At 45.1% G+C, this 25021-nt stretch overlaps 1 protein-coding gene across 2 annotated transcripts in view; it reads right to left on the bottom strand.

The window, feature by feature from the left end:
• Nucleotides 1–7373: 7373 nt before the first annotated feature.
• MYO10 (myosin X) overlaps nt 7374–25021 on the bottom strand; it is a 201627-nt gene continuing 183979 nt past the window's right edge. For both annotated transcript variants that reach the window (XM_074329057.1, XM_019753532.2), the window contains 13 exons: nt 23753–23846; nt 22967–23022; nt 21074–21216; nt 20612–20806; nt 19235–19392; nt 16979–17102; nt 16137–16434; nt 14927–15134; nt 13970–14106; nt 13010–13130; nt 12162–12614; nt 10240–10431; nt 7374–8822 (listed from right to left, as the gene is read on the bottom strand). In XM_074329057.1, the coding sequence (XP_074185158.1) occupies nt 8721–8822; nt 10240–10431; nt 12162–12614; nt 13010–13130; nt 13970–14106; nt 14927–15134; nt 16137–16434; nt 16979–17102; nt 19235–19392; nt 20612–20806; nt 21074–21216; nt 22967–23022; nt 23753–23846 (2281 nt within the window). In that variant the 3' untranslated portion in view covers nt 7374–8720. The remainder of the gene's footprint in view (nt 8823–10239; nt 10432–12161; nt 12615–13009; nt 13131–13969; nt 14107–14926; nt 15135–16136; nt 16435–16978; nt 17103–19234; nt 19393–20611; nt 20807–21073; nt 21217–22966; nt 23023–23752; nt 23847–25021) is intronic.

Below are 25021 nucleotides of genomic sequence, written 5' to 3'. Positions count from 1 at the left end.
TCATTGGCATATCTAGTGGTTGATGCTGGAAGACTTAAACAGCTGGGGGCAGGTACAGCTGGGGTTCTTCAAGCGTCTTTCTGTATAGCTTCTCCACATGGTCTCTCCAGCATGGTAGCTTTAGGGCTCCGAAAGCACGTATCCCAAGAGTCAAGCAAAAGAGGCCGTGTCCCCTTTTATGGCTTACCTTGGGGAGTCGCACAGCATCCCTTCTGTCACATTCTGTTTGTTGGATAGAGATAATTAGACTCCACCTTTTCATGGGAGCATTATCAACGAATTTGGGACATGTATAAAGCCGCCACAATTGGTTCCCTGGCCCTAATATTTACATTTTCCTTTCATGCATTTCTGAAATCCAGCTGAGCACACGTTGCCAGTTTCATGGTTAGAACTCAGTTCTGCTAACTGGGAATCATTCTCCATGGGTTCTTGGATATAACAAGAGTTTCCCTTCTTTTTTCATAAATGCCATGGACTAGTGACTGTTATGTACCTCCTATTGGCCCCCGTTTTGAATTAAAGCATCTACAGTTTTCTTTTTTTTAATGGTGTTTTCACTTATGCTTATAAAAATTTATCCATGCTGTTGTGTGGCAATAGTACATTTTTTTTATAATTGGAGAAAAATCCATGGTGTGAATTTACCGCAGTTTATTTACCCATTCTGCTGTTGATGAACATTTGAGTTGTTTTCCTACTGTTGGCTAATATGCATAAAGGTGCTTAAACATTCTTGTCCATCTCTTGGTGGGTATAAGCTCTTATGTCTGTTTGATACGTACCCAAGCATAGTACAGGTGGTCCCTGACAGGATAATTCAACTTACAATTTTCGACATCACAGTGGTGTGAAAGCGATACGAATTCAGTAGAAACAATTCTTCAAATTCTGAATTTTGATCTTTTCCTGGGCTAGCAAGCAATATGCAGTACGAGATTCTTTTATGATGCTGGGAAGCAGTAGCAAGATGATTTTGCCCAACTGTAGGCTAGTGTTTAGTATATGACAACATTTAAGGTAGGTGAGGTTAAGACAAGGTGTTTGGTAAGTGAGGTGTCGTGAATGCATTTTCAACTTACAATGGGTTTCTTGGGACAGAACATCTAAGTCAAGGAGAATTGCACTGCTGGATCACAGGGTATTTATATTTTAGGTTTAGTAGACACTGCCAGTTTTCCAAGGTTGTTGTACCAATTTATATCCCCACAAAAAGATTAAAGGGTACTCCTTTTGTTTCACAACCTCACCAACACCTGGTGTGGTCCTTTTAATTTTCTCTCTTCTGACGATGGTGTATGCAGCAGTTTTCTTATGCCAGTCCCACTACTGTACGTGGAGGGCAGAACACTTGTCTCTTTAGTCCCCAGATGTTTCAATCAAGAAGAACGTTAATCAATGAGCTATACTTTCAGGAACTATACCCAAGGGGCTGTAGTCACACTAGGACTTGATATACATGACAAGACCTGGGCCTCACGCCTGAACCTGATGCCTTAGTAGATGAGACTTGGATGATGCTGAAGAAGGCAGGAGTGTGCGTTGCATGAAGGGTGGCTTAATGCCAGTGGCTGAAATACTCTGAAGACTCACTGACGTCTCTCATGGCTGAGGCTGAGAAGACATACAGTTGGGCCATGGAGCGCTTGAAGCTTGACTGTCTCTCTGTGGCCCCCTTACATCGTCTTTTTAGCAGGGCAGCTTCAGTTTAGTGAGATTTCTTTCATGTCAGCTCAGAGCTGCTAAGGTGTGTGTCCCAAGGGAAAGAGCAGGCAGAGAGGCGTCACCTTTTAGAACCTGGCCTCGTAAGCCATGCAGGATCCCTTCTACCACAGCCACTCTGGCTGGCCCATATTCACGGGAAGTAGTCTTCACCTTTTTAGGAGAGGCGTATCGAGAAGTTGCAGCATGCTTTAAAATGACCACACAAAGCTGCAAGGGAGGCTGGGAAATGTATTCTGGAGCTTAGCAACCACTGTGAGCGAAAACTTAGGGGAATTTTATTACTACAAGGTCAAAGGAGAGAATGGACATATCACTGCAGGATGGTTAGCAGTCTCTCCAGCGGGCAGCTTTTTGGAGAAATTAAAATCTCAACCAAGTTGTCATGGATGAAGAGACTATGAACAGCAAAAAAGGTCATTTCATGTAATAGAAGAGTATGAGCAGACACTTGGAAAAGGAAATAATATGGTGGGCATATGTGTCTGTGTACATTAAAAGCATGCATCTAATTAGAGGAAAATGGCGGAAACTAGTGGTCAACTAGTTGCATAGAATGGGTGTAGCCATATAAAGAAAAAGACGCAAAGTCTTTGGATTTCAGTCTAGGTTTGTAATACGTGCCAGATTTCAGAGTCGGAAGAACCTGGATTTGAATTCTCCATCCATTGCAGTTTTGTGATTTTTCAGCAAGTGTGGTAGATTACAAAAATAGCCACCTCTCCAACTTCTTGTTCAGTGACTTTACACAACTTCCATCAAGATATGGAGCCTGTTTCCCCAATTCTTGGCTCTTACCTGGTACTGGGTCTTGCTGTGGCCAGGAGAATATGGCAGAATTAACCATGTGCCAGTTTTGAACCTAAGCCTCAAGAGGCCTTGCCCCTCCCTACTCGCTTTCTTATGGCCTGTGAACCAGCCAGGGCTGGCTAACTGGAGGATGAGAGACCACATGGAACAGAGCTCAGCCAGCTCATCTGAGGCCCTAGGCACAAGAGAAAGCCAAGGCCAGACCAACGAAGGTGACCTGGCTGCAGCTGAACTGCAGAGTTGGGAGCACAGGAAGACTGCCCAGCGGAGCACAGCTCAAATCGATCACCTAAAGAATCGTGACCTAAGTAAACAACTGTGGTTTTAGCCACTGAATTTAGGAGTGATTTGTTATACAGCAAAGCTATTATAGCCAGTTACGTAAACCGCTTTCTAAATCTCAATAGCCTCAAAGAAAAATTGGTTTGCCAGCACCTGCATCATGGTTACTTTGAGGACACAATGAGATAACGATGGTAATACACCTGGCAGCACCAAGCCTGAAACATAATATGTGCTGAGCAAATGGTCACTAATGCCACTGACAGCATCAGAGATGGTCAAAGGAAAAACAGTGAAAGTGAAAGAAGGAATTACTTAGAAATCCATATTCTCTTCATTTTTGCCTGATGGATTGTCTCCATTTTTTTTACCTACTGGCATGTGCTCACAGTACACAGTGCAAATCTGCATTGTTTTGGCTCAATATTCTCCTCTGAAAACTCTCCTCCTTGCACTCTTGCTTTCTGGACACCCTTCGAACACACATGCAGAAGGTTCATATACTCCTGCTATGCTATAATCAACTACTTGTTTCATATGTTTATATCTTGTTCTTCCAACTACGCTCTAAGCAACTCAACTGAGACAGCTCTTATGTTTCCTTTGCAAACCCCATTAAGATAGTTTTGTTTTTTCATCCAACTGTAGGAATTCAGTAAATACTTTGTAAATTATGGTAAAATGATGTAATGGTTGGTGTTGATCCTTAATCAAGGGGACTATTAAATTTCAATGTCAAGTCACTATGTAAACTTATAGAGAACAATTCCACGAGATCAGTTATAGGAATTATTCGTTTTCTTTCCTGGCTGGTCATGAGGGAACAATGAGAGCTGTAATCTGGCAACTGGTTCCCACCAACCAAATGTCTGGTTGCCTCAGGGGTGGCAGACCCTGTTTGCCTCTCAAATTGCTAATCAACTATGATTTTATTATTACTTGAAAGAGAAAAATAAAAGTCCCTGGGAAAACTGAAGATAGGAACAGATTATATACTTTGAAAACCTCTTTAATTTTCCCACATAACTTTTCCGGCACTCAAAACTACTGAAAACTTTGTAAGTGTCTTTTTTTCTACTTCAAAGATTGTCTACTTAAGAAATTTTCTTTCGACTAAGATGACAGTGTTTAATTGCAAAATTATTTGTTGTGAGCTTTCCGTGGTGCGCAGGGCCAAGCTCCTACCAGCTTTTGGGAGCTGACCCTGCATCGCGTTCCAATTCCACATTCAGTGATGTCACCTAGGAGCCTGAAATTAGCCATGGTGGGGACACTGACACCATGAAAATCAGCAAACACTGCAAAGCAGGACTGTTTGCCCCTGGACGGCCCGTGATACACTTACCAGCACACCACTGCCAGAGCTCTGGTTCCTGGCGATTACAGTTCTCGTCTTGAGTGCAGAACTTGGGTTTCATCAGGAGGTCACCTTCCTCACTGCTGGGCAGAATAGTTTGGGGGACTGATAAAATGGGGATGAAATGAAAGCATGACCGAGAGACGTGCTACTGAGTCAGAGACACGACGGCTCAAGTGTGAGCGAGGTCCAATGGCCTGGGGCACGGTTAGAGGCAGGCGGGGGCAGAACACACGGGGAACTGTAGGAGAGATTTCTGTTTTGGTGAGAAAGTTATGCGAGTTTCAAGTAGGAGTGAGATACATTTCGATTTGTGTTTTATAAAGCTCTCTCTGGGCCCCTGGTCTGTGGAGAACAGCATTTATGGGGGACGGGGGTGGAGGGTGGCGGCTGAGGGGCTGGTGAGAGGTGCCAAAGGTGGAAACCAGTGAAGATGCTATTTGGGGCCAGGGCAAGGGCACCGTAGCATGGCTTCTGACCCTTGCCCTGACACCTGCTCCATGCCATCTCCACCTCCACACCTACACGCGTGCTCCTTCCCTGGCCCTCCTCTAGGAATTCCTGCCCCTCTGCCACATTGCAAGGCCAACTTCAGATTCACCTCACCTTCACCTTGAATCCTCCCCGGCCATCCAGTCCCATCAACTTACCTGCTGTGGGGACCTGTAACAGTACTTTCTGAAACTCACCTGGCTCTCACTGTGTCACCTGTGTGGTCATTTAGCATTTTCACATGCATTTGTCTGATCTCCATAATAAACTTGAGAGTTGGGGCTGTGACTTGTTCACTATCTCTGGCTAAGCCGAGTCCCTGCAACGTTTCAAGCAGGCGCCGATGCTGGATTTCTTGGGCTTGTGGAGGGAAGACATAGAGTTTCTCTTCTGGAGAGGCTCTAGTCAATTTGCTGAGTGACTGGGTAGAAATGAGAAGTGATGCTGAGCTAGTTCGGGCTGATGAGGAAATGCAGGAAGGGATGGAAATCAGGGTCATTCAACACAGTGGACACAAACCACTTAAAACAACAATCTCAAAACTGGGCACTATATTCCTAGCACAACGCATGGAACCAAAATTCTAACTATAACCAACACTTGGTTATAAAGGAAAGGTTCTATTTCTATAATTACCTAAAAAGGGGGGTCTGCAAATTCTTTCCATAAAGTAGCAGAGAGTAAATACTTTCAGTTTTGCACGGGGCCCTGTCACAACTAGTCAACTCTGCCACTGTAGGACAAATACTCCTATAGACAAACAACACACATGTCAATGGGTAGAGATCTGTTCCAATAAAACTTAACAAAAGCAGATGGAAGGCTAGATTGGGCCTCTGGGCTGACCCCTGACCTAAAAGATTAAAATTATATATTTTGAAAATGGCAACGCCAAACCTAGAACCCAGGCCCAGTATTTTCCAGCATATCATGTATGCTTCTCTGTTCAATTGTATGGAACCGGCATAAGTGCACTAGTTAAACTTAGGTTTACGTATACTTGTTTGCTCTCTATTAGATAAGCTTTTAATGGGTGAGGATTAATATTTATATTCTTTAAATCACTTATTTTTAGATCCAACACAGAAATAGTTCTAGAATTTGTCATATAAAGCTCCCAATGCATGATAAATACATAATTTTGCTATAGCATGTACGTTGTAACCTCAACAATGTGCTGAACAAAAAAATCTTGTAAATTAAAAAAGTTGTTTGCATGCTTAAATTTCTGAATTAGATTTAGAGAGGAAACAGGTGGTCCTTTCCCCCAGAGCTGTTCAGGACACTGCATACAAAAAGAGTAACGCAATTATGTGGAATCATTTCTAAAATATTATTCTGGGGGAAAAAAAGGTGCAAGAGAATTCATGCTTTTACGTATTTTTAAAAGGGAAGGGGACAGGGAGTATATATGTGAGTATACGATGCTTGAAATATTTTTAAGAAGGATATTCAAGAAAGTGGTAAAACAGCTGTTTCTGGGGAAGGAAACTGGGTAACTAGGGAGCCACGGCTGGGAGGAAAAGGAACTACACTTACTATTTGAATTTAAAAAAAACCAAAATAAACCCCACCTATGTGTATTCTCTTCCAAAAGACTTAAAAATTAAAATATGAAAATACAACCAGGTTGTTGAAGTGTGCAGCGGTGCCATTTTCATATTGACACCTTTCTCTGTAACAAGCAGAGATATTAAAAATCACTCCACTGAGTACGTTCTGAACAAGTCACATGACATGCAAATGAGTGCGTGTAAATCGGGTGAAATGATTCCGTGGATGGAGGAAGCTCAACTCTTGTGTCTTAGTTGTGCCACTTTCTAGTTACACAAGATGCCACCACTGAGAGCAGGGGAAGGGTCCACGTACACAGACCTCCCGTACCTTCTACTGTAACTGTCTCTGAATCTATGATTACTTCTAAATAAAACGTTAAAATGAAGCTCTTGGCATGTAAAGGCCTGTGTGTAGAGACCGAGGTCCCAGCTTTGCGGCTGCCACAGTGCCTTGCTTGAACCACTTCCTCACACGTAACTGGGGGTGAGGGTGGCTTTCCCTGGGCCTGAAATGAAAACAAAGACAACAAAACATCCGAGTCATAGCTCACCTTCCTTCTTGTCACGCGAGGCCACAGGTGCTTGGCAGCCCCTGGCTTCAGGTTACTTCCTAGTCCCTGGGCAGTGGGGCGAGGACGTTCCTGGACACGGCCGAGGTGGGGTATGTGGTGATGAGAAAGGGACATCCGGGTAACTGGTGGTGCTCCCGCCCTGTGTCTGGCTGAGGGGACTCTGCAGGTGAGACCCCCGTGCCTGAGCTGGTCCTTTGGGTAAACCGGTGGCTGGCCTACCATGCATTCTGCTCCAGTGAGCAGAACTGCAAGCAGGCTGCAGGGTCGTGATTGCACCATGAGGCACATTTGGGGGCTAGGCAAAAGGAGACTGTTCGATATAAACAGACACTTCAAGTCTTTAGATTTCTGTGATTTCTTTAAACTGTCTTTTGCCTTCTCGGCTTTCTTGGAGTCATGCTTTGTGTCTACAAGAGCAGCTGAGATGTTTACATGTCTGTTTTTAGAGCTGGTGATTAAGTGCATGAAACACACAGCTTAGCTCCCCGAAGCCAAAAGAATTAAAACCAAAAACCAACAAAAACCCAAACAAGATCCCATGTGGTATTTAGAGCTGCCCCGATAAAGAAAATACACTGCATGTTAACTAATATCTTTTATTGTCAGACTTTTTTGAGCCAACAAACAATGATTCCACATGGCTGTCCGTAAGGGATAAGGCAATTGTTTCTCCTTTGTGGGCAGACTTAGCTGGCCTAAGTCCTTATAACTCTTCCATATAAAAATAAAAGTCCAAGACCGGATCATTTTTCTTCCGGTCATAAATGCTGATTTATTTACAGGTGCCCTTTTTCCGACCACCATTTTAAACTTGGCATAAAATTCGTGCATTTTATTAAAGCCTCAGCATTTAATGTCAGGGTCCTTTAAAGATTTGCTCACGGACTGGCAGCCTCTCTCTCTAGCCCATATTCAACATGGTTATATTGTTGTCTACCCAGAGTGATACAAGCTAACCTTCAAAGAAACAGTCTTTTTAACTTAAATCTTTTAGAAACTAAAGATTCCAAAATGACTTCATATAGTTCTAAAAACAGCCTTGGCGCGAGCTGTTTAAGAGTGGTTTATAAATACAGGTATCTGTAGGCTGCATATCTGTTTATAATACAGCAGACACAGAATGCAGACTCTGCTACATGTGAAACTGAGTCAGAACGTGGCTTTCGAAATACAGCAAAGACAGAAAAATCCAGGCTTCCGGTTTGTTGATAAAACCGCCTTATAAAGGAACAATTGGAGACTATAACTCCGAACTATATTAAAATATACAGACAGACTGTTTACACCATTGCACATCCTTTTCCCTTTGCTTTTAATGCTCATGAAACAATGATTAAAGTGATGAGTTTGTGAACACATGCATGCACAGGCAAGCATATACGTAAAAGATGAAACAAAGAAAAAAGTTAATACGTGTCCACGAGGAAGGCTGCCAGCAGCATTCCCACTAAAATACACTGTCCCCTCTCCCCACTCCCTCACCTTCCCTGAAGCTGGGAAATCAGGCTGGGAAGTTAGTGCATAATTGATGGATAAATGCCACTCCCCTCAAGCTTTGTCAGTCTCCCCAACAAAGGGGAGGGGGAAGCATTTCCCTTCAGTAGCACATTTAAGGTCCATTAGTGTTGGTTCCACAAGTTAAGGCACTTCTGGCTGCTTTGGCGGCAGCATGGGTTTTTTTTTCCTCCTCTCTCTTTTTTAAGGCATGTGTCATCTAAGAGTAGTAAAGCTTTGGAAATTGGGTTAAGGTCAACAGCTTAATACATTGATCACTGAAGTGGACAGGGTGAAAAGTCCCTCAGAGACCCCTCCGTTTCAGGAAGCTTCCAGAGAGAGAGCCTGGGCAGCTCTGCTTTGGGCTCGGCACGCAGGAGCCAGCTGAGGCCACAGCGGGGCGCAATCAGATTCTGAAGTCACAGGGACTCGTCTTCACCTGGAGCTGCCCTGGCTGCTGACGGAGCGGGAGGTGCTGTAGCGCTTCTTCACAATCATGCTGATGTAGGCTTTCATGAGCTTCGCCACGTCCACCACCTGCCCGGGGAAGCAGAATCAGCAGGTGGTCACTGCTCTGCACTGGGTCAGCAGGTCCAGCCTAACAACCAGAAGCCCTCCGAGCAAAAGCCACCGGCCTGCTGTGCGAACCCATGGCTCAAGTTTCGCATGAAGCCAAACGTTTACCAGCTTTTACTGATTGCTAGTGAGGGAGAAGGGGAAGTGTGGCTTTTCCAGATGGTGGGCGCCACCTAGTGGTGAGCATGCAAAAGTGACAATTTTGCTTGATGTAAAACTGGTGGATTTGAAACTTTAAAAACAAAACCACACCCCCTTAAGACGAAAGTGTGTTGGTATCACTTAGCCTGGGATTACTCTCCCCACTTAAAATAAGGGTGAAAGACAGCACCCACAATCACAGCTTTTAGAGACTGGATCGTATGGTTCTAGTCAACTCCTTATGGTGCAGCTAAAGACAGAACTGAGGCTCTGAGGACAGGCAGAAAGGAGCAGATGCCCCGTTCTGCTCCATGCCAGCTGCGATCTCAAGTTAGCTCCTTCTGAGGATGCATTCACTGCACCCCCCTTCTCACGGCTGGGTCCCTGCTAAGACATAACCGGCTTCCATCTCCTGTTCGCCCTTCCCCACCAATCCCACCCCACATCACTGCTTGCAAACGCTCTGTCGTCCCGTCACACACAGAGCCCAGTGCAGCTCCCTGTTGTCCACTGGAGCCGACCAAACCCAGCAGCCTGGCGCGTGGGGCCCTCGTCAGAGTCAGAGGCCCCCCTTCTCTCCATCTCACTGCACACCTACCTCCAGTCAGCCTCTCCACTTCTGCACCCACCCGAGGTCTGATCGCTGCCTCCCAGCCCCTCCTCTCCAGTACTTTACGGCCCAATGGGCAGCGTGGATGGATTTCCCTTTCCCACCTCTGCTTGCCAGAGACCTCAACAGGCTTCTTGGGCTATCATTATGATCGTTACATTTTAAGCTTTGGGGCGGATCGCATACATATTTAGAGGCATATTTCTTGTGATTTTGTGAGCGAGAATGCGCTCTGCCCAGGGTGGTCCCATCCCTTGGTTGCTCCTGCTCCACGGACCCTGCAGAGCTGTCTCGCTGCCATCATCGTCTACCCACCTTCACACGGCTTTGCCAGACTATGTATTTTTTTCTTAGACATCTATATCATTTCTCTTTCTCTTCCTTCCCTCCATGGGTGAGACCCCGATACAAAGGAACCACATTTCTCTGTTGCAAAGGTATACAGAAGAAATCTGGGATGATCAGATTTTGGCCTGCGAGGAACCTGCAGCTGGGGGAGGGACCACCACGCTGTACCCTCTTGTGTGTTCACACAAAGTATTCAGAAAGAATTACTTGGTCAAAGGCCTCAGGAAATGGGGTGTCATTTTTCTGTGTTGACAAAGCCACAAATGGTTTGCCTCTTACCTCGCTGGTTTCAAAAAGCAGCTCCCTCTCATCAACCACGATCTTGTATGTGTTTGCCAGGGGTGCCCCAAAAGAGAGGATGTGTTCATACTGGAAGACTTCTAACGGTCTCCCCTCCCCACGCTTGTAGACAGAGACGGCGTCTGCGCTGACGCCCAACCAGAGTTCCTGGGGAAAGCCGCCCTCCTTGCACTGTGGACAAGAGGCAGCATAATGGTTAGATCCTGAAGCAATTAGAAACACAACACCCAGAAAACAGAAGGCAGGCACTGAGGCGAGCACATCACACAATACCAAACACGTGCAATGCATGTTTATGCTGGGGAACTGCAAGGTGAGAAATGGTACCTCTTTGGCTGTCTTAATCGATTTCTGAATGGTCAGCCAACCCTGCATCTGGGAAAACCTAATCTGTAAATCTCACACCTCTGACTTCTCCATCTCTGGACATCACCACTCTGTGGGTCATGTGAATTAATAATAGCTACATGGCGATGGCCGCAGCCGAAGAACTTGACAATGACCCCTAGCAAACGTCCTGAGTCAGGTCGGCTCTTCCAGCTCCAGTTCTGCCTCCAAGTCTTTGATGATTATCCCTCAAATACAAAATCTAGGATCACAGAGGAAAATTCTCCAAATTCCTCTGTGCTGAGCAGTTTTGGCTCTTCCTGAAAAACACATCTCTTGACAAGGAGCAGCAGTGACGTGCTGCGTGCAGGGGTTGATCTCACTGGTTTTAATGACAGACTTTCCTGCACGGATCAGTGAACAAAAATAAGAGCCCCGATGTAGAGGACGGCAACCCACAGCTGATCTGAACCAGCACAAACAGGAGGGTCCATTAGTGATGCAGAGAAGAGGTGCCCAGACAAAGCATCATACCAATGTAACTGAATCAACCAACCAACCAGAGCAGCCAAAGGCAGCATCTAGTGAAAGCCCTGAAGGGATCTTGGAAAACATAATCAGTATTTGGATTTTTATAGGGCCTCATTTAAAGGTCATCAGATAACATGCTAATGATTGTGATAAGAAAAATGGAAGCTCATCTAGATCTGGGGCTGGTACGTTGATCTGTTAAGGGACAAACAGTAAGTATTTTAGGCTTTGTGGGCCACGTGGTCTTGGCCGCAGTGACTCAGCTCTGCCACTTTAAAGTTGGTGGCTGGTTAGCTCAGTTGGTTAGAGCACGGTGCTGATAACACCAAGGTTGCTGGTTCCATCCCTACATGGGCCACTGTGAGCTGCACCCGCCTTAAAAAAAAAAAAAAAAATGGCAGCCAGAGAGAATACGTAAAGAACTGAGCACCTTTGTACCAATAAAACCTTATTTATAAAACAGGACATAGGCAGGGTTTGGCTCTCCAGCTGCAGGTGGTCACGCCTGGTTCTAGACCATTAGGAGGCTTTTCTTTCAATGAATGATCTACTGAAAAAAAAAAAGTATGAACCAATACTGGCTTGATGCTAATGGCTAAGTTCCAATTGTGAAACAGAAATTCTGCGAATAGTCATGGGGAAAAAATAAAACTGTGAAATCCAAAACTGTACATCCAAAGTTCCTAATTTTGTGGTTATAAAAAATTTTAATGCAGATTTTTTACTAGCATTTTATTGGATCTATTGCTGCCATATAAAAGGGTAGAAGTTTTTCCAGAATAGCTGACATCTTCATTTTCGACTCACTCCTAATATTATGAAAGCATTTCCTATAAAGGTGGGGGGAAAAAAACAACTTCTGGTGGGTGGGTGTGTTACGAGTAAAATTTGGGGGGCTCTAACAAAAGTGGTAAGAGAGCCGTGTCCCATCCGGTCCTCCCTCCGTATGAACTTGGCCATGGCCACACGGATTACGTTCTCCAACGCTACCCAGTGATGAAGCGGCCGCCTGCCCGCCCGCAACGTACACCCGCCCGTCTCACCTCCACATCGAAGAGCGTCGACCCGTAACCAGGCCACTCCTTGATCAAGGCCATGTACTTGGCCATGGCCTGCTCCTGGCTCATGCCCTGAAATTTCTTCCACTTGTCAATGATACTGGCTCGAGCGGAGGAGACTTCTTCCTTGACCCACATGTCCAGCATCTGCTCTTCCTCTGCCTTCTGCCGAACCACAGAGCCGGTCCGGAAGCTCCGCCTCAGTGTGCCCTCCAGGAAGCTCGTCCGCCTCTTCTCCAGCCGCTCACACGGGGTGAAGCTCTTGGTCGACTGGCTGATACGGGCCTTGAGTCTCTCCAGCGAGTAAACGTCTTCGAGAGGCGGGACGGCCGCGTGCAAGGCATAGTCGCCCTGCAGGTACTGGAGCCGCAGAGCTGCGAGAACCTGGAGGTTTTCTTCAGGGGCCGGGTAGTGGCCGTGGATAACGGCTTCATGCGCCTAAGAGGAAGCGGGCAACAGCTTTAGGAGCGGACAGCTGTGCTACAGAATGCCCACCTGGCTCACTCCCTTCCTCCACCAGGACTGCTCTCAAATGTCACCTTCCGTAAAAATGGTGCCTTCCCCCTCTTCGCTGCTCTAAATTTCTTCCTAGCACTGAGACCATCTAACATGTATATTTTATTCCTTATTCTCTCTCTCTCTGTCCAATCAGAACAGTTCCTGGCACAGGATTTCACATAAAACGTTTCATCGTACAAATGAATGAAAGCAGCCATGCTGAGAATTCTACGGCCACTCATAATTTCTAAGGACCGACAGTTAACCTACGAGGGGTATTACTGGGTTCCACTCCTGCTCTGATTAAGGAATCGGCTTCTGAAAGCTCCTTTTACCTGTTCAAACATAAAGGCGAACTCCACGCTGTCTTTTGGCACATTGTCGGTGTCCAGGAAGCAGTAAAGTTTGAAGTAGAATTTCCAGGGCAGGTCACCCACCTCTGAGGTAGCAGCCAGCCTACAGAGAGAAGTCAGAGAGACTCAGAAAGCGAAACGGGAGATGGGCCTTAGTGACCCATAGGGAGTTGACTTGGTCTGGTTTGTTCTAAGGATGCAGACACTCTTGTGTCCATGTTCAGACGACAGCGTGGCTGGAGATGGGACTGGAGGGAGAACACAGAACAGGAGTGAGCCTTATGGGAGTTCCTCCCGTATTTTACTTAACCTGCGGTGGGGACCGTCCTACCATCCTGGCCTCACTTTAACACAACAAACAGGCAGTCTTCAACTACACTGTGCTAACGAGTATTTTCCGAGTAGCTCAGTCTAGTTAGTACTAGCTAAGCGGGACACTGAATCCACAGAAAGAAACAAAGGCTGTTTCTTAATTCCCTTTACCAACCCTCAAATAAACTGCCATGATATGTATAAACACTGACATGTTATGGAGGCTGTGCTTATAATGAGCGGGAAATGTCTTTTGTGCTACTTGGTGGACACGAGAGTCCCGAATAACAGAATGCCCAGAGAGATAAAATGCCGTTTGTAGAGACTCGCATCTACTAGCCCAGTTTCAAAGCTAACGTACAAGGGAAAACCTAAGAATCAGAATCAGGAAATCCCAAGGTCATGAGTGGAACAGACCACTAAGAGGTAAAAGAACCATGACAAACTGAATCATACTTCTGACTGTGGCTTTATCAAGGAATCCAACAAATAAACAAACAAACAAACAGCCAGCAGAGAGAGATGAAACATTAAATAAGCTGAATGCAGGTAAAATAAAACGAATCCCAATGCACTCAAGCGAAAAATACAATGGAGGTTCAAACCTCCATTGAAAAAGAAGGAACCTACTTTTCAAACTTTGCTAACACGTCGGCTACAATGGTTCGGCTTTCGATGGCTTTGTCGGCGTGTCCATTGGACTCGAACAAGGCAAACATGTTCCTGCTGTCCTCCATAGCCAGGCCTCTGACCAGCTTCTCCACCACCTGCAACACACACCGCGGGGCTTCAGCTCCCGAAGCTGTGCTTCTAGCACGTGCCTCTCTCTGAGCCCAGAGGGAGCTGCCAGCGAACGCGAGGGTTCAAGCAGCCTCCTAAAACTGTCGTGTGGGGTCACCCAGAATTTCAACGGTGCTGTTTCCCCCTCGTTCTCCTGACAGCAGTTTTCTCTCTTCCTTGCCAAAAAGAACACAGGGTATTGGGGCAGATGTTGGGCCGATTTCTGGCAAATCCCTACTAGTAGGAAACTTGCATGAAAACTGGAGCCCTGAGTTGTATCTGATAAATTCATGATGCCAACAACAGTGACTTCCACCAATGCTGCATCTACACGGGAAGCTTTTTGGGTTTCACTGCTCTACTTTTAGCCAGTTGGCTTTATGATACGAAGTTTAAATTTAAAGAAGAGAGAAAATGTATTCACCTGACCCAACAATCTAGACATCCCTGTGGCAAATAGAAACACCTTGTTGCAGAAGTGACATAATAAACCCCGGTCATAGTGGGTGAGCTCAGGGCTGCAATCTCTACTAGACACTCTGCTGCTTCTCGGATTAGCAGGAGTACGCCTCAGATATTTTGGCATAAATTTGGTTTGGTGTTTCGACTCATCTTTAATACATATCTTTAGCTCTTTATACACGCGGCTGGTTGCAGGTTACATTTGCTTCTGTGTTGAGTAAGCAGCTAGACTGTGCCAATCATAACTGGGCATGAGAACCAATCTAACTGTGCACAACTGTGCTGACTTAAGCACAGTGGTAGGCGGGCATCAAGCAGCGGGCGACACCGCGGCCGCGCCCTCACCTCCCCGGCGGTGGTGTGGGACGTGATGGTGATTTTGCAGGAGCCCCCGCCGTGGCAGTACACCATGGACGTCATTTCCTGCCTGTGGATCAGGGCTTCTATTTCATCTCGGGAAGGCACAAACTCTCTGCACTTGGTTTTCTTCAGAGATTCATAAATGAAGAGGGCGTATTTTTCCATCTCGGTTCCTGGAAACTGCTCCCGTATCCTAGGAGACAAACACTAATGTTAATTGTTAGACTGAGGATGGCTGGGAGCTGGGCTGCTTCGACGAGGTGGGCAGGCTCTCCTAGTGGCGCATGGTGCACACAGCAGCCACGTCCCAGCAGGGCCCAGTTCAGCCTGTGCAGATTGAGTTAAAACACCAAAACATACTCCAAAAAGCCAGTGTTTGGGAGCGACTTTTGCTGCCAGGTCACCTTGGCTGTGTTGTTATACTTGAAAGAGTCACGCCTCATACTGCCGTATGAAAATTGTTCCACAGTTAATCTGAATCAGATTCTTTCTACCTGTTTGATCTGGAACAAATACATTTCTAAGCTTTGGGGTTTTATCCTATTTGCATAAGGTAGTGGTAATTAAATGTATCCAATGTACTACACTTTAGGACACTACACTGTAACAAGTGACCTGGTCCCTGAAACAGCCTTCTGTGGCTAGAGAGAAAAAGGGTGTCTACTCATTCTGTAAGCTCGCTCACGTGACCAGTGAGTCGGACCTGGAAATCCTCGGCCCACAGCAGGCGTCCTCCGATCAAGACACTCTTTATCTGAACCACAATGCAACACACCACTCGTGTGCACAGCACCACTCAGGCCATCTCGTACCTTTCCTTTTTAAAAAATTAAAACTGTTTTTTTCAATTACAGTAGATTCGATACCATATTAGTTTCAGGTGTACAGCACAGGGAGTAGACATTTCTGTAAGTTACCAAGTGACCCCTGATGAGTCTAGCAGCCACCTGACACCATACCGAGTTATCACAACATCACTGACTATATTCCATAAGCTGTACTTCACATCCCTTTGACTACTGTGAAACAACTCATTTATACTTCTGAGTCCTTTCCCCCTCTCCCCCACCCCCAGCTCCCCTGCCCCTCTGGCAAGCACCAGTTTGCTCTTTGTATCTGAGTTTGTCTCTGGCGTGTCCGTGTTTTAGATTGCACACGTGAGTGGGCTCATATGGCACCCATCCTCATCTGGTACCTTTTCAGGTGGAACTTGAGGTACTTGAGAATCCCCCGACTCGGCAGGAAGGTGCAGCTCAAGCAGGCCAGGATCTGCCAGCTGTACAGGTTGCCCACGCTGCCCGGATGTGGCACCTTGTTGGTCTGCTTGATGAGCTGGCAGTACAGCTCGTCTCGCAGAGGTCGGAGGTCATGCCCGGTCTGCAGGATGCCCTGGATTATGGGAATGGGGTCGGACATGGATTCCAGTTGCTGCAGGGAATTGAAGATCTTGATGGCTTCATCCTGGAGGGTGGTGTAGCCTTTGTCCTTGAGCACTAGGAAAAGCAAGAGCAACACGGAAGTCGCACGAGCCGCTCGGGGAAGGTACCCTCTGAGCAGCAGACCCGAGGAGGGAGCGGGCACAGACCGGACTACATCAGGACACAGGGCCCTGCACCTGGGAATCAGCTGGACAAGGCTGTCGAAACACAGGTGTGCACGTTACACTGTTCTGTTACGTGACTGAACTATTTTACTGTACAAAACGCTTACTGAAAAGCCAGTCTGCTGCCAAATGGATTCCCTAGTTGGAATCCAAGACTGTTTAGGATCTGGGTCTCTAGGACAGAAAGGCACCTTGCGTGCATGGGTGGGCTGGCATTGCCGACTCCCTTTGACACTTTTTCCTTTTAGTACAATAATCCTCACCTCACTACAACCAAAATTTGAAATCCCTGCTTTAGTCACGAATCTGAGTATAATTTACCTCCCCGCCCCCCTTATAATGACTGAGAGTGTTTAAGACAAATGCCATCATGCCAGAGCTAAAGAACAAACAGGGAAAACAAAGCCACAGTGTCATAAGAATTCCGGGCTTACAGTTGAGGTTTATGTCTCCATACGGCAGGGGCAGAAGCGGGGAGTGGAGGGGGTGGTGGGTGTGGCGAAGGATGGGGTTCCGCTTGTAAATCTGCTCCACCACGTCCGAGTTCAGGCAGTTCTCCTAGAAAAGAAAGGAGCCATTCAAGAAAGCCAGCAGACGCAGCGTGAAAAACACACATGCACCTGTATTCTCCAACGCGTGACTAGTTTTCAAAAGTCTAAGACATCCGCAAGCCCAGATGGCAGTGGGAATTCTGTATTCATCATTTCCAGCACAAGGAAACCCACAATCTGTGTCTGAAGACAAATCGCAAGTACAAGTTATTCTTAGATCATTCTCTGGGTTTTGTTTTTTTAATTTGCAATTTTGTTTTTTTTAAATTAGGGAATATTGGGGGAGAGTGTTTCTCTCCAGGGCCCGTCATCTCCAAGTTGTTGTCCTTCAATCTGGTTGTGGAGAGCGCAACTCACTGGCCCATGTGGGAATCGAATCGGCAATTCTGTTGTTCAGAGCTCGCGCTCTAACCAACTGAGCCATCCGGCCGTCCTCATTCTCTGCATTCATGTGCGTATTATTTCCCCATGTTATTTAAAACTTTTCTCCCTGAAATTACATTTACTTAAAGAAATGATTTCAACATTCTCTTGCTAATTATCTAGCCATCAATCAGTTAGCCAAACCTTGTACCTTTATCTATAATTCATTCAAAAATGCATTTTGCTAGTCCTTTAATTGGCCTTTTGTATTCTCACTATACCTGAAAACTACAAATGTTAGTATGTTATTAATAAGACTGTCCCCTTCCATTGTCTGCCATCTCTTTCACTCCTGAAATATAAAAGATCCTCTCAGAGAAATTCATCATGTATTTATGCTCCTAAACTGTTCATTTGGGATGCAAACAAAACGCCAAAGTTACTTTAAATTTAGAACTTTAAATAAACAGAAAAGTTGGGGGAGAGGCAATGAATCATTCTACCCTGGCAATTTCATTCCCTCTATGAAACATTTTCAATAATACCGGATTGAAAGCCAGAAAAAAACTTTTTTAATTACTTAAAAAATTTTGTACGGCCTCATTGAGGACAACTTGTCTAGTTTCTTAAAAAGCACTGTTTCATATTTGGAAAATTCTACTACTCCTTTGATATCTTATTTCAAATTAATTAGAGGATACAAAAATAGACATGGTTTTGAAGAGAAAGCTTGGCTGATGGGTGTTTTCACTCCTTTCTCAAGAGAAAACTTCAAGAAATGTATTTTTGAGGCTAGAAATAAAATTATTAGTATCAGCATCCTGGGTGCCAAGGAAAGCTTTGCAGAGACTTAGAGAGTAACTGACTCAGTGGAATTTAGCTCCAAATACCTGAAAAATATATCACTTTGGCATCAAGAGACCAATTTGAATTGGGAGGGAAATTACACGCCACTGACACACAAGACCCTCTCCCACCTTTGCAAAGGCAGAGTTGGCTTCCTGGACCCAATTAGCTAATTTCCTTTGACGTCCATCAGTGAACACCCGTGTGTCTCACCATCATTCTGGCAGCTTTGCTGTCACAGCTCCAGCTCTTCCCTTTGTATTGGGAATCTACCTGGGATAATAATTCCCAGACCTGGTCCTGCGTCAGGGACTGACCAGCTAGGCGAGCAAGACCACCAGAACATTCCACGTTTCTGTTTCCATTCCCAGAAAATAAGTGCAGCAATCCTCGTGTGTTTACTTGTGCGTTCACTCATTCAACACACACTTACTGCGTAACACATGTTGCAAAGAGCAAGTTTCAATTTAACACTGTCAGTGTTGGTCCAGAGACTTGGGAGAGCTTCTGCCCGTCTGGAGGCAGGTAATACAGATTCCAAGTTTTCTAGACCAATCTGGGCTTTTTGTGCATCCACTTGTGCGGTCTAGGAACTGGATAGTCACAGGTCACGCCACGTCCCTGTGATGGGAACCCTAACTCCACACCACAGACCATCGTTCCTCTGTCTACAAAGCCCAACAACTGGGTCTGCCTCAGCAGCAACATCCAACACCTCCCTAGAGACCAAATATTTTTAGTGTAACATTTCACTTAAAATCTTGTATTCAGATTCCGCAAGGCAGGGAGAGGCAAACACAAAATTAACCAAGAATTTGTTTTGATTACAGACTAAAAACGGAACTTGACTAATGCTGATGTCTTGATGTTCCAAGGGTGAGAGTCTGTGAGCTACTGGGAACCACCCTGATGAGCTCGGATCCACCTCACCTTAATGTCTTGAATCAGCTGCTGGGTGGGGGTGTCGATCGGGGCCTTGGTGTCAGTCACATTTTGAATGGCGCTGGACCACCTGGTGGCCTCGTTGAGCAGCTTGGTGTAGAGCCGATAGCAGTGTTTCCGTCCGTACACGGTGACGTTCCAGTAGCCTGCAACAGCAGCATTGCACACATGTCAGTGTTAACATGTGACCAAGGTGACATTCTTGCACTGGAGTCCCAGAAAGCCAGCACCATTAGAAGCCTATGGCATCTGCACCTCAGCCCGTTTAACAGTTATTTAGTTCAATAGATACTTGCTGAATCCATACATGTGCCCCACCCTGCGCTGGGAGGCATTCAAAAGACACCAACAGATTCCATTAGAGGAAGAAAAATGTAACAGGATAATCCCAGAATTAAATGTATACATTGTAACATTTACTCTGGAAGAAAAACAAACTAAAGATCTTTTCAAGGTTCTGGAACAAGAGTGAAAACTTCCGGCAGATTTCCGACTCTCCTTCGCCCTTCCTGTTTCTCCTGCTCCTTTCTTGTTTTTTCAATTAAAGTTTATTGGGGTGACAATGGTTAGTAAAGTTACATAGGTTTCAGGTGTACAGTTCTGTAATACATCACCTATATATCACATTGTGTGTTCACCACCCAGTCAATTTTTTCATCACCATATGCTAGACCCCGTTTACCCTCTTCTAGAGCCCCCGTTCCTTTCTTAGACTCTCCCTTAAAAAGGAAACACACTTAGCTAATCAAGCAGTCTATGTGTTCAAAAAAAGCTGTCATTTGGAATGGAGTGACAATATTAAAAACACACAAATATTTTTTGAATGGAGTAGCTACATTAAAAAAAGCACAAAATCAAAACTAGCAACAGAAAGTGAAAATAAACCACCTAGAAACATTTTTATAATAGTGAGAAGAAAAAAAACAAAAAACAAAAAAACACTTGAGCTTACATGACTGCTTTTTATTTTACGAAGTTCCGTCCACTGACAGGATTTCTTTTTTAGGTTGCATTATGGCTCTCATGGTGCAGCGATAAAGGAGACGAAACACAAGCATACAAAATAAAGCTTCCTATAGGACAATCTTCATCTGTTTACATTTTATTGTCCTTAGAAGACTCTTTCTGCAACTCAATAAAGCCAGACTTCTTCACTGTGGTTTAAATCCTAAGTGCTCAGACAGCTAACCACAGACAGCCTCAGAAGATACATCAACCAGAAAAAGGGCTGCTTCTTGAGGAAAACAGTGCCGGAATCTAGGCAAGGATCTTATTCCTGTGCTCTGAGCAAACCCAGAACAACGCTTCTGGTTTGATGCGCCATGTTTCAGGCACAGCTAGTCCCAAGCACACCGCCCTGGTTACCTGTCTCCTTGAAAATCTTCTCGTCCGGAGGAACAACCGAGCAGAGGCTGTTGAGAACCAGGGTGCCCAATTTCAGTGCATTCTTCTCCGAGCTCTTGTAGTAATCCAAGGAGTTGTGGGTCAGCACAAACCACCGCTTTTTCAGTTTCAGGGAAGACATCTTGGGGCTGTTTTGGACTTCTTTGTGCAACCAGCCTGGAGAGAACGACGGAAGTGTGAACTGCCAAGGAGGCAAAGAAACACCCAACACCAGGTAACAATCTGCATAACGCTCATTATAAATGGGTCGTATTCCTGCCGATTTGCTAGAAATGAGCATGACAATCATTTCCTAGTTAATATTTTTGGCAACTTCGAGGGTCAACATTACTTGGAAAAGCTGTTCAACAAGGAAATGCTGCAGGTATCTATGCAAATGAGAACAGGGTTCCCTGAACAAAGAGAAGCCTCGGTGGCAGTCACCTCTCACGATGAATTCCTGGCCCTCCACCCTGGTGTCGCCCTTGGATCTCTGCAGCAGCGTTATCCAGTGGTGCATCTCCTCCGGCGTGTCAGCGTTACAGTGCAGCACCCGGTTGGCCGTGATGATCACAAATGAATTGGGTCTGAGCGACAGGGCGAGAAGGAAGCAAAGCCTCTTAGCTCTACTGTCAGCATCACTTCCGTGTGAACCACACCGGATGCATTCGTCCGGGAGTGTGGGTCATGGGGATAAAAATGGCACTGCTATTTGTATTTCACAGTAAGGGAAACCTTGCTCCTTTCTGCAGGATTTTATGCATCATTAACCTTTAAACTTGGAGCGACACATTCTGAAGGGGAAACATTTTCTTCATGCAAAACTTTCCAGATGAAACTCGGTTCCGGGAAGGCTAAATAAGGTGACCGTGGAGGAAAATTCTGTTTGGATGCCTCTCCAAAGTCAATTTCTTTCTGCCTCTGGGTACTGCCTTGGATAATATTTCTGTGGGTCGGTAATGAAATGTCAGACACCAGTAATAGAAGCTGATCAGTAAACAGCTGTAAGTGGAATATCTTATACACTTGATTATGCCCGGTACAAAAAGCCACCTGGGCCCATGTTTTCAACACAGTCTAACAAGGGTCCATTTCCCATAACACAATCATGGAAATTTACTTTTCCCCTCATCGTCTTCTTTTGTCTGGTAATGCCCTCAGTTTCTCACAGGCCCTTGCTCATACTAATTCTTCTACCTAAACACTTAAGCTAAGTGACTGGGAACCATTTCTTGCAAGATTTCGAATGTTCATTGTAGTTAAGGGTTCCAAGGCAAAGGAAGATTAACCACACTGCAATAGACAGGGAAAGATAGGAAGGTGTTACTATCGTGGGGAAGCGAGAAAAGGTGGGCACCTGAGGAAGAGGGAAAGCCTGAGCAGGGATGGGAAGTTCGAAGCATGGGTCATCACATGCCCAGCGGGCTGGTGTGTAGGGATTTAGGAGACAACAGCCAGAGATGAGGTAGGAACCTGACCGGCTTCCAGAACAAACATCTGGGCTTTGATTACTGACGTAACACACACGTGTTGCAGGTTCCTGAGCTGCGGGGATAAGATGGTGCAGGGTGACTACCAGAAACAAAAGCTCTGTGGTTCAGAACAGCCATCACCAACGGTGCGTGATGGAGACTCCTAAACTCTAAGCTGCCTAGTAGATACTAGTTTTGCCGTCCCTTTGAATACATTCCTAGTCATTTGCTAAAGCAGTTAGTAAAGGCAGGAGCCAGTTTGATTCTTATTCAGAACTCACAAGCAGCAAAGAAAAACAGATGAAAACACAAAGGTCAGTCACTGGTACAAGAAGTCCTAAGACCACCTTGGAAGAAGATGCACCTTCAAAAAACAATACCCAGAGCATTCTATCTTAAGGGCACAGATAAGGTAGACATGCCAAGGAAAACGTCTGCAGTTTAATTTATGAATATGCTACATAAAAATTGCCATCAAATTCTTTTTTGAATTCATTGTTAAGTTTAGAAAGGGGTACTACACCCTTGCTGGAATACCATTTTCCAAAACAGTATTCTCCTGTATGAATCCCACGTTTGTCCTGTTCCAAATGAAGAATGTCTTCTGTATGTTTGTTAATTGTCTAAATTAGGTTTCCACTGTCCCCCACCCCCCAGCACTCCAAAAAGAAAGACTTCCCAATGATGTAAAACTGGGTACCAAGAACGAAGACACTGGAGAGCTAGGGTTGACCGGCTGGGAACACGCAGCCTGGACAGAACCATTTCACAGCCCAGCGTAGAGGAAAGTGGCTCAGACGCAGAGGGAGCTGTGAGCATATGCAGGTAACTAACTACTTTTGTTAACAGTCACATCTGGGCTCACCTATCAGGGCTGTCGGAGGCGCACACGGAATCAATCAGCCCCACATCCAAAGTGCCCTGGAATAAAGCAAAAAGTAGAGCGAGTGAGAGAACCATCGATACAGTGCACATTACCTTAATGTTCCCAGATCGCAACCCTCTAAAGAAGCAAACAAAAAGGTTCCTTTCTGTGTTCACTGCAAAATAATATTCTAAGAAAGGTTCCCCTTTGTGTTGAGAGTAGACAGCCTACACACAGGGCAACGGCTACTGTTCAGTCATTAAAAAAAAATTGTAAATTAATCTTTCTTTTTCTTAAAATACCTTCAGTAAAGAGTGTTTTCAAACTTTTTTCAATAATACAAGTGTTCTGATTTACACCAGGATCTGTCATTAAATTTTCTACTTATTCTGCCAAGAAACTTTGTTGGATGTTAAGTTCTGACGAGGAAATAAACTTTATTTCTAAACTTTAAACTTTATCTGTGCATGGGTCTGGGATTGAGAAAAGACAGAAAGAATACAATTTAGCATTCACTCAGTCTTTTGAAGAGACGTGTAGGGCGCTGCCACGATTTCATAAAAATGGGATTTTTTTTTTTTGTTCTTTTAAGGATTTGAGGTGGGAAAATGGGCATGTGTTACTCCTTATAATCTTCTATAAATGATTCCATTTTACTGCATGACTTTTAACTGAAATATTCCTGTTTTTCTCTTTATTATACTTTTACTTATGGAAAACAAGGACTGTCTAGAAACACCCAGCTGCCTGGCCTCCCAGGACGCCGCCCCCTCCATGCTCACGTACCACAGCATTTTGCGGGTTTGCCTGCTCATCGTGCATCTCCCGGATCTCCTGGTCTGTGGATGCGTGGACCTGGCTCAGCACGCTGAACCACTGGCTGTGGGAAGGAGAGAGCAACTTTCAACAAATGACCAACCTCTGGATGTGCAAAACAGTGGGTCCCTTCTCCACACAGAAAATGACACTTCCTCTGAGCAACTTGACTTTTTAACTTGCCTACCTCTTAGGGTTAAAGGTGGGTTTCCTACTACTGGGGAGCCAAGTTACAATAAACAGTCAAAGTACCTTTACCTACCATCTGTTGACATTTGAGGTCACTGGGAAGACCTTGACCTCCAGGTCCCACTACAGACCTCTACAGACACCTAACAATGAAAATGAGTTCCTTGAAAAATTGACAGCGAAAATGAAATCCTCAGTTCTACCTACATGAAGGATCCTTATACCGAAGGTATTATTCCCAGCCTAGGGAACATTCAAGTGCCTTTTCAGTTTTGATTCCAAGGTAAGAAGGCCAATGATGTAAGAATACCACCTCAGCATGGCCACTTGATGTCTATTTTCCCTACTCATCCCTGATTGGATTTCTGCTAAAGTGAATAAAACCACAGGCAAGCTAGAAATAGAAAACAGCTGCTTGAAGTAGAAAGTGGAAAAGTACTTTGTCCAGAGAACTCCTCTATCTTCATTTTTAAAGAGTTTTCTCTCTTCCATCAGAATCAGATAATAAAGGAAAACGTGTCAACCCCAGAAAAGTCAAGCGGAACAAACGTCATGATGTAACTAGAAACTTCAGTAGGAACATGACTGTGAATATCCATCTGTCCGTCCAGCCAGCCAACATTTATTAGCAACTACACAATGTGAGAGGTGCCAAAGGTGAGAGAGATGCCAGGACATCCTTCCCCTGTAGACGGCTAATAAGACACATACACACACTCCTACTAAGTAAGGCAGAGGAGAAAGTACTTGGCAGGTACACAATGAGACATTTAAATGAAAAAGTAATACCTATCGATACAGGTTAAGTCACGTAAGTTATTTATAGCAAAGCACTAAAATATATCTCCTGTGATTCCTGCCAAAAATGTGACCAAGAGTTTGAAATATGCAACATATAGACTCTGAGGGGAGACCATCAGGATCTCCTAACATGAACTGGCTTCACCAGTTCTGGTTAAGCCAAAGGCAAGGCTTCAATCAATGCTTGGTTTGGGCTAGTTTTGAGCTTCCCCATAAAACACTGGAAAATGCCTCCATTCGAGATGTAGG

Source organism: Rhinolophus sinicus, linkage group LG03, assembly GCF_036562045.2.
Source record: "Rhinolophus sinicus isolate RSC01 linkage group LG03, ASM3656204v1, whole genome shotgun sequence".
Classification (NCBI taxonomy): Eukaryota; Metazoa; Chordata; class Mammalia; order Chiroptera; family Rhinolophidae; genus Rhinolophus; species Rhinolophus sinicus.
Note: the sequence above shows the minus strand (reverse complement) of the source record. Positions and strands in the feature narration are given on the sequence as shown.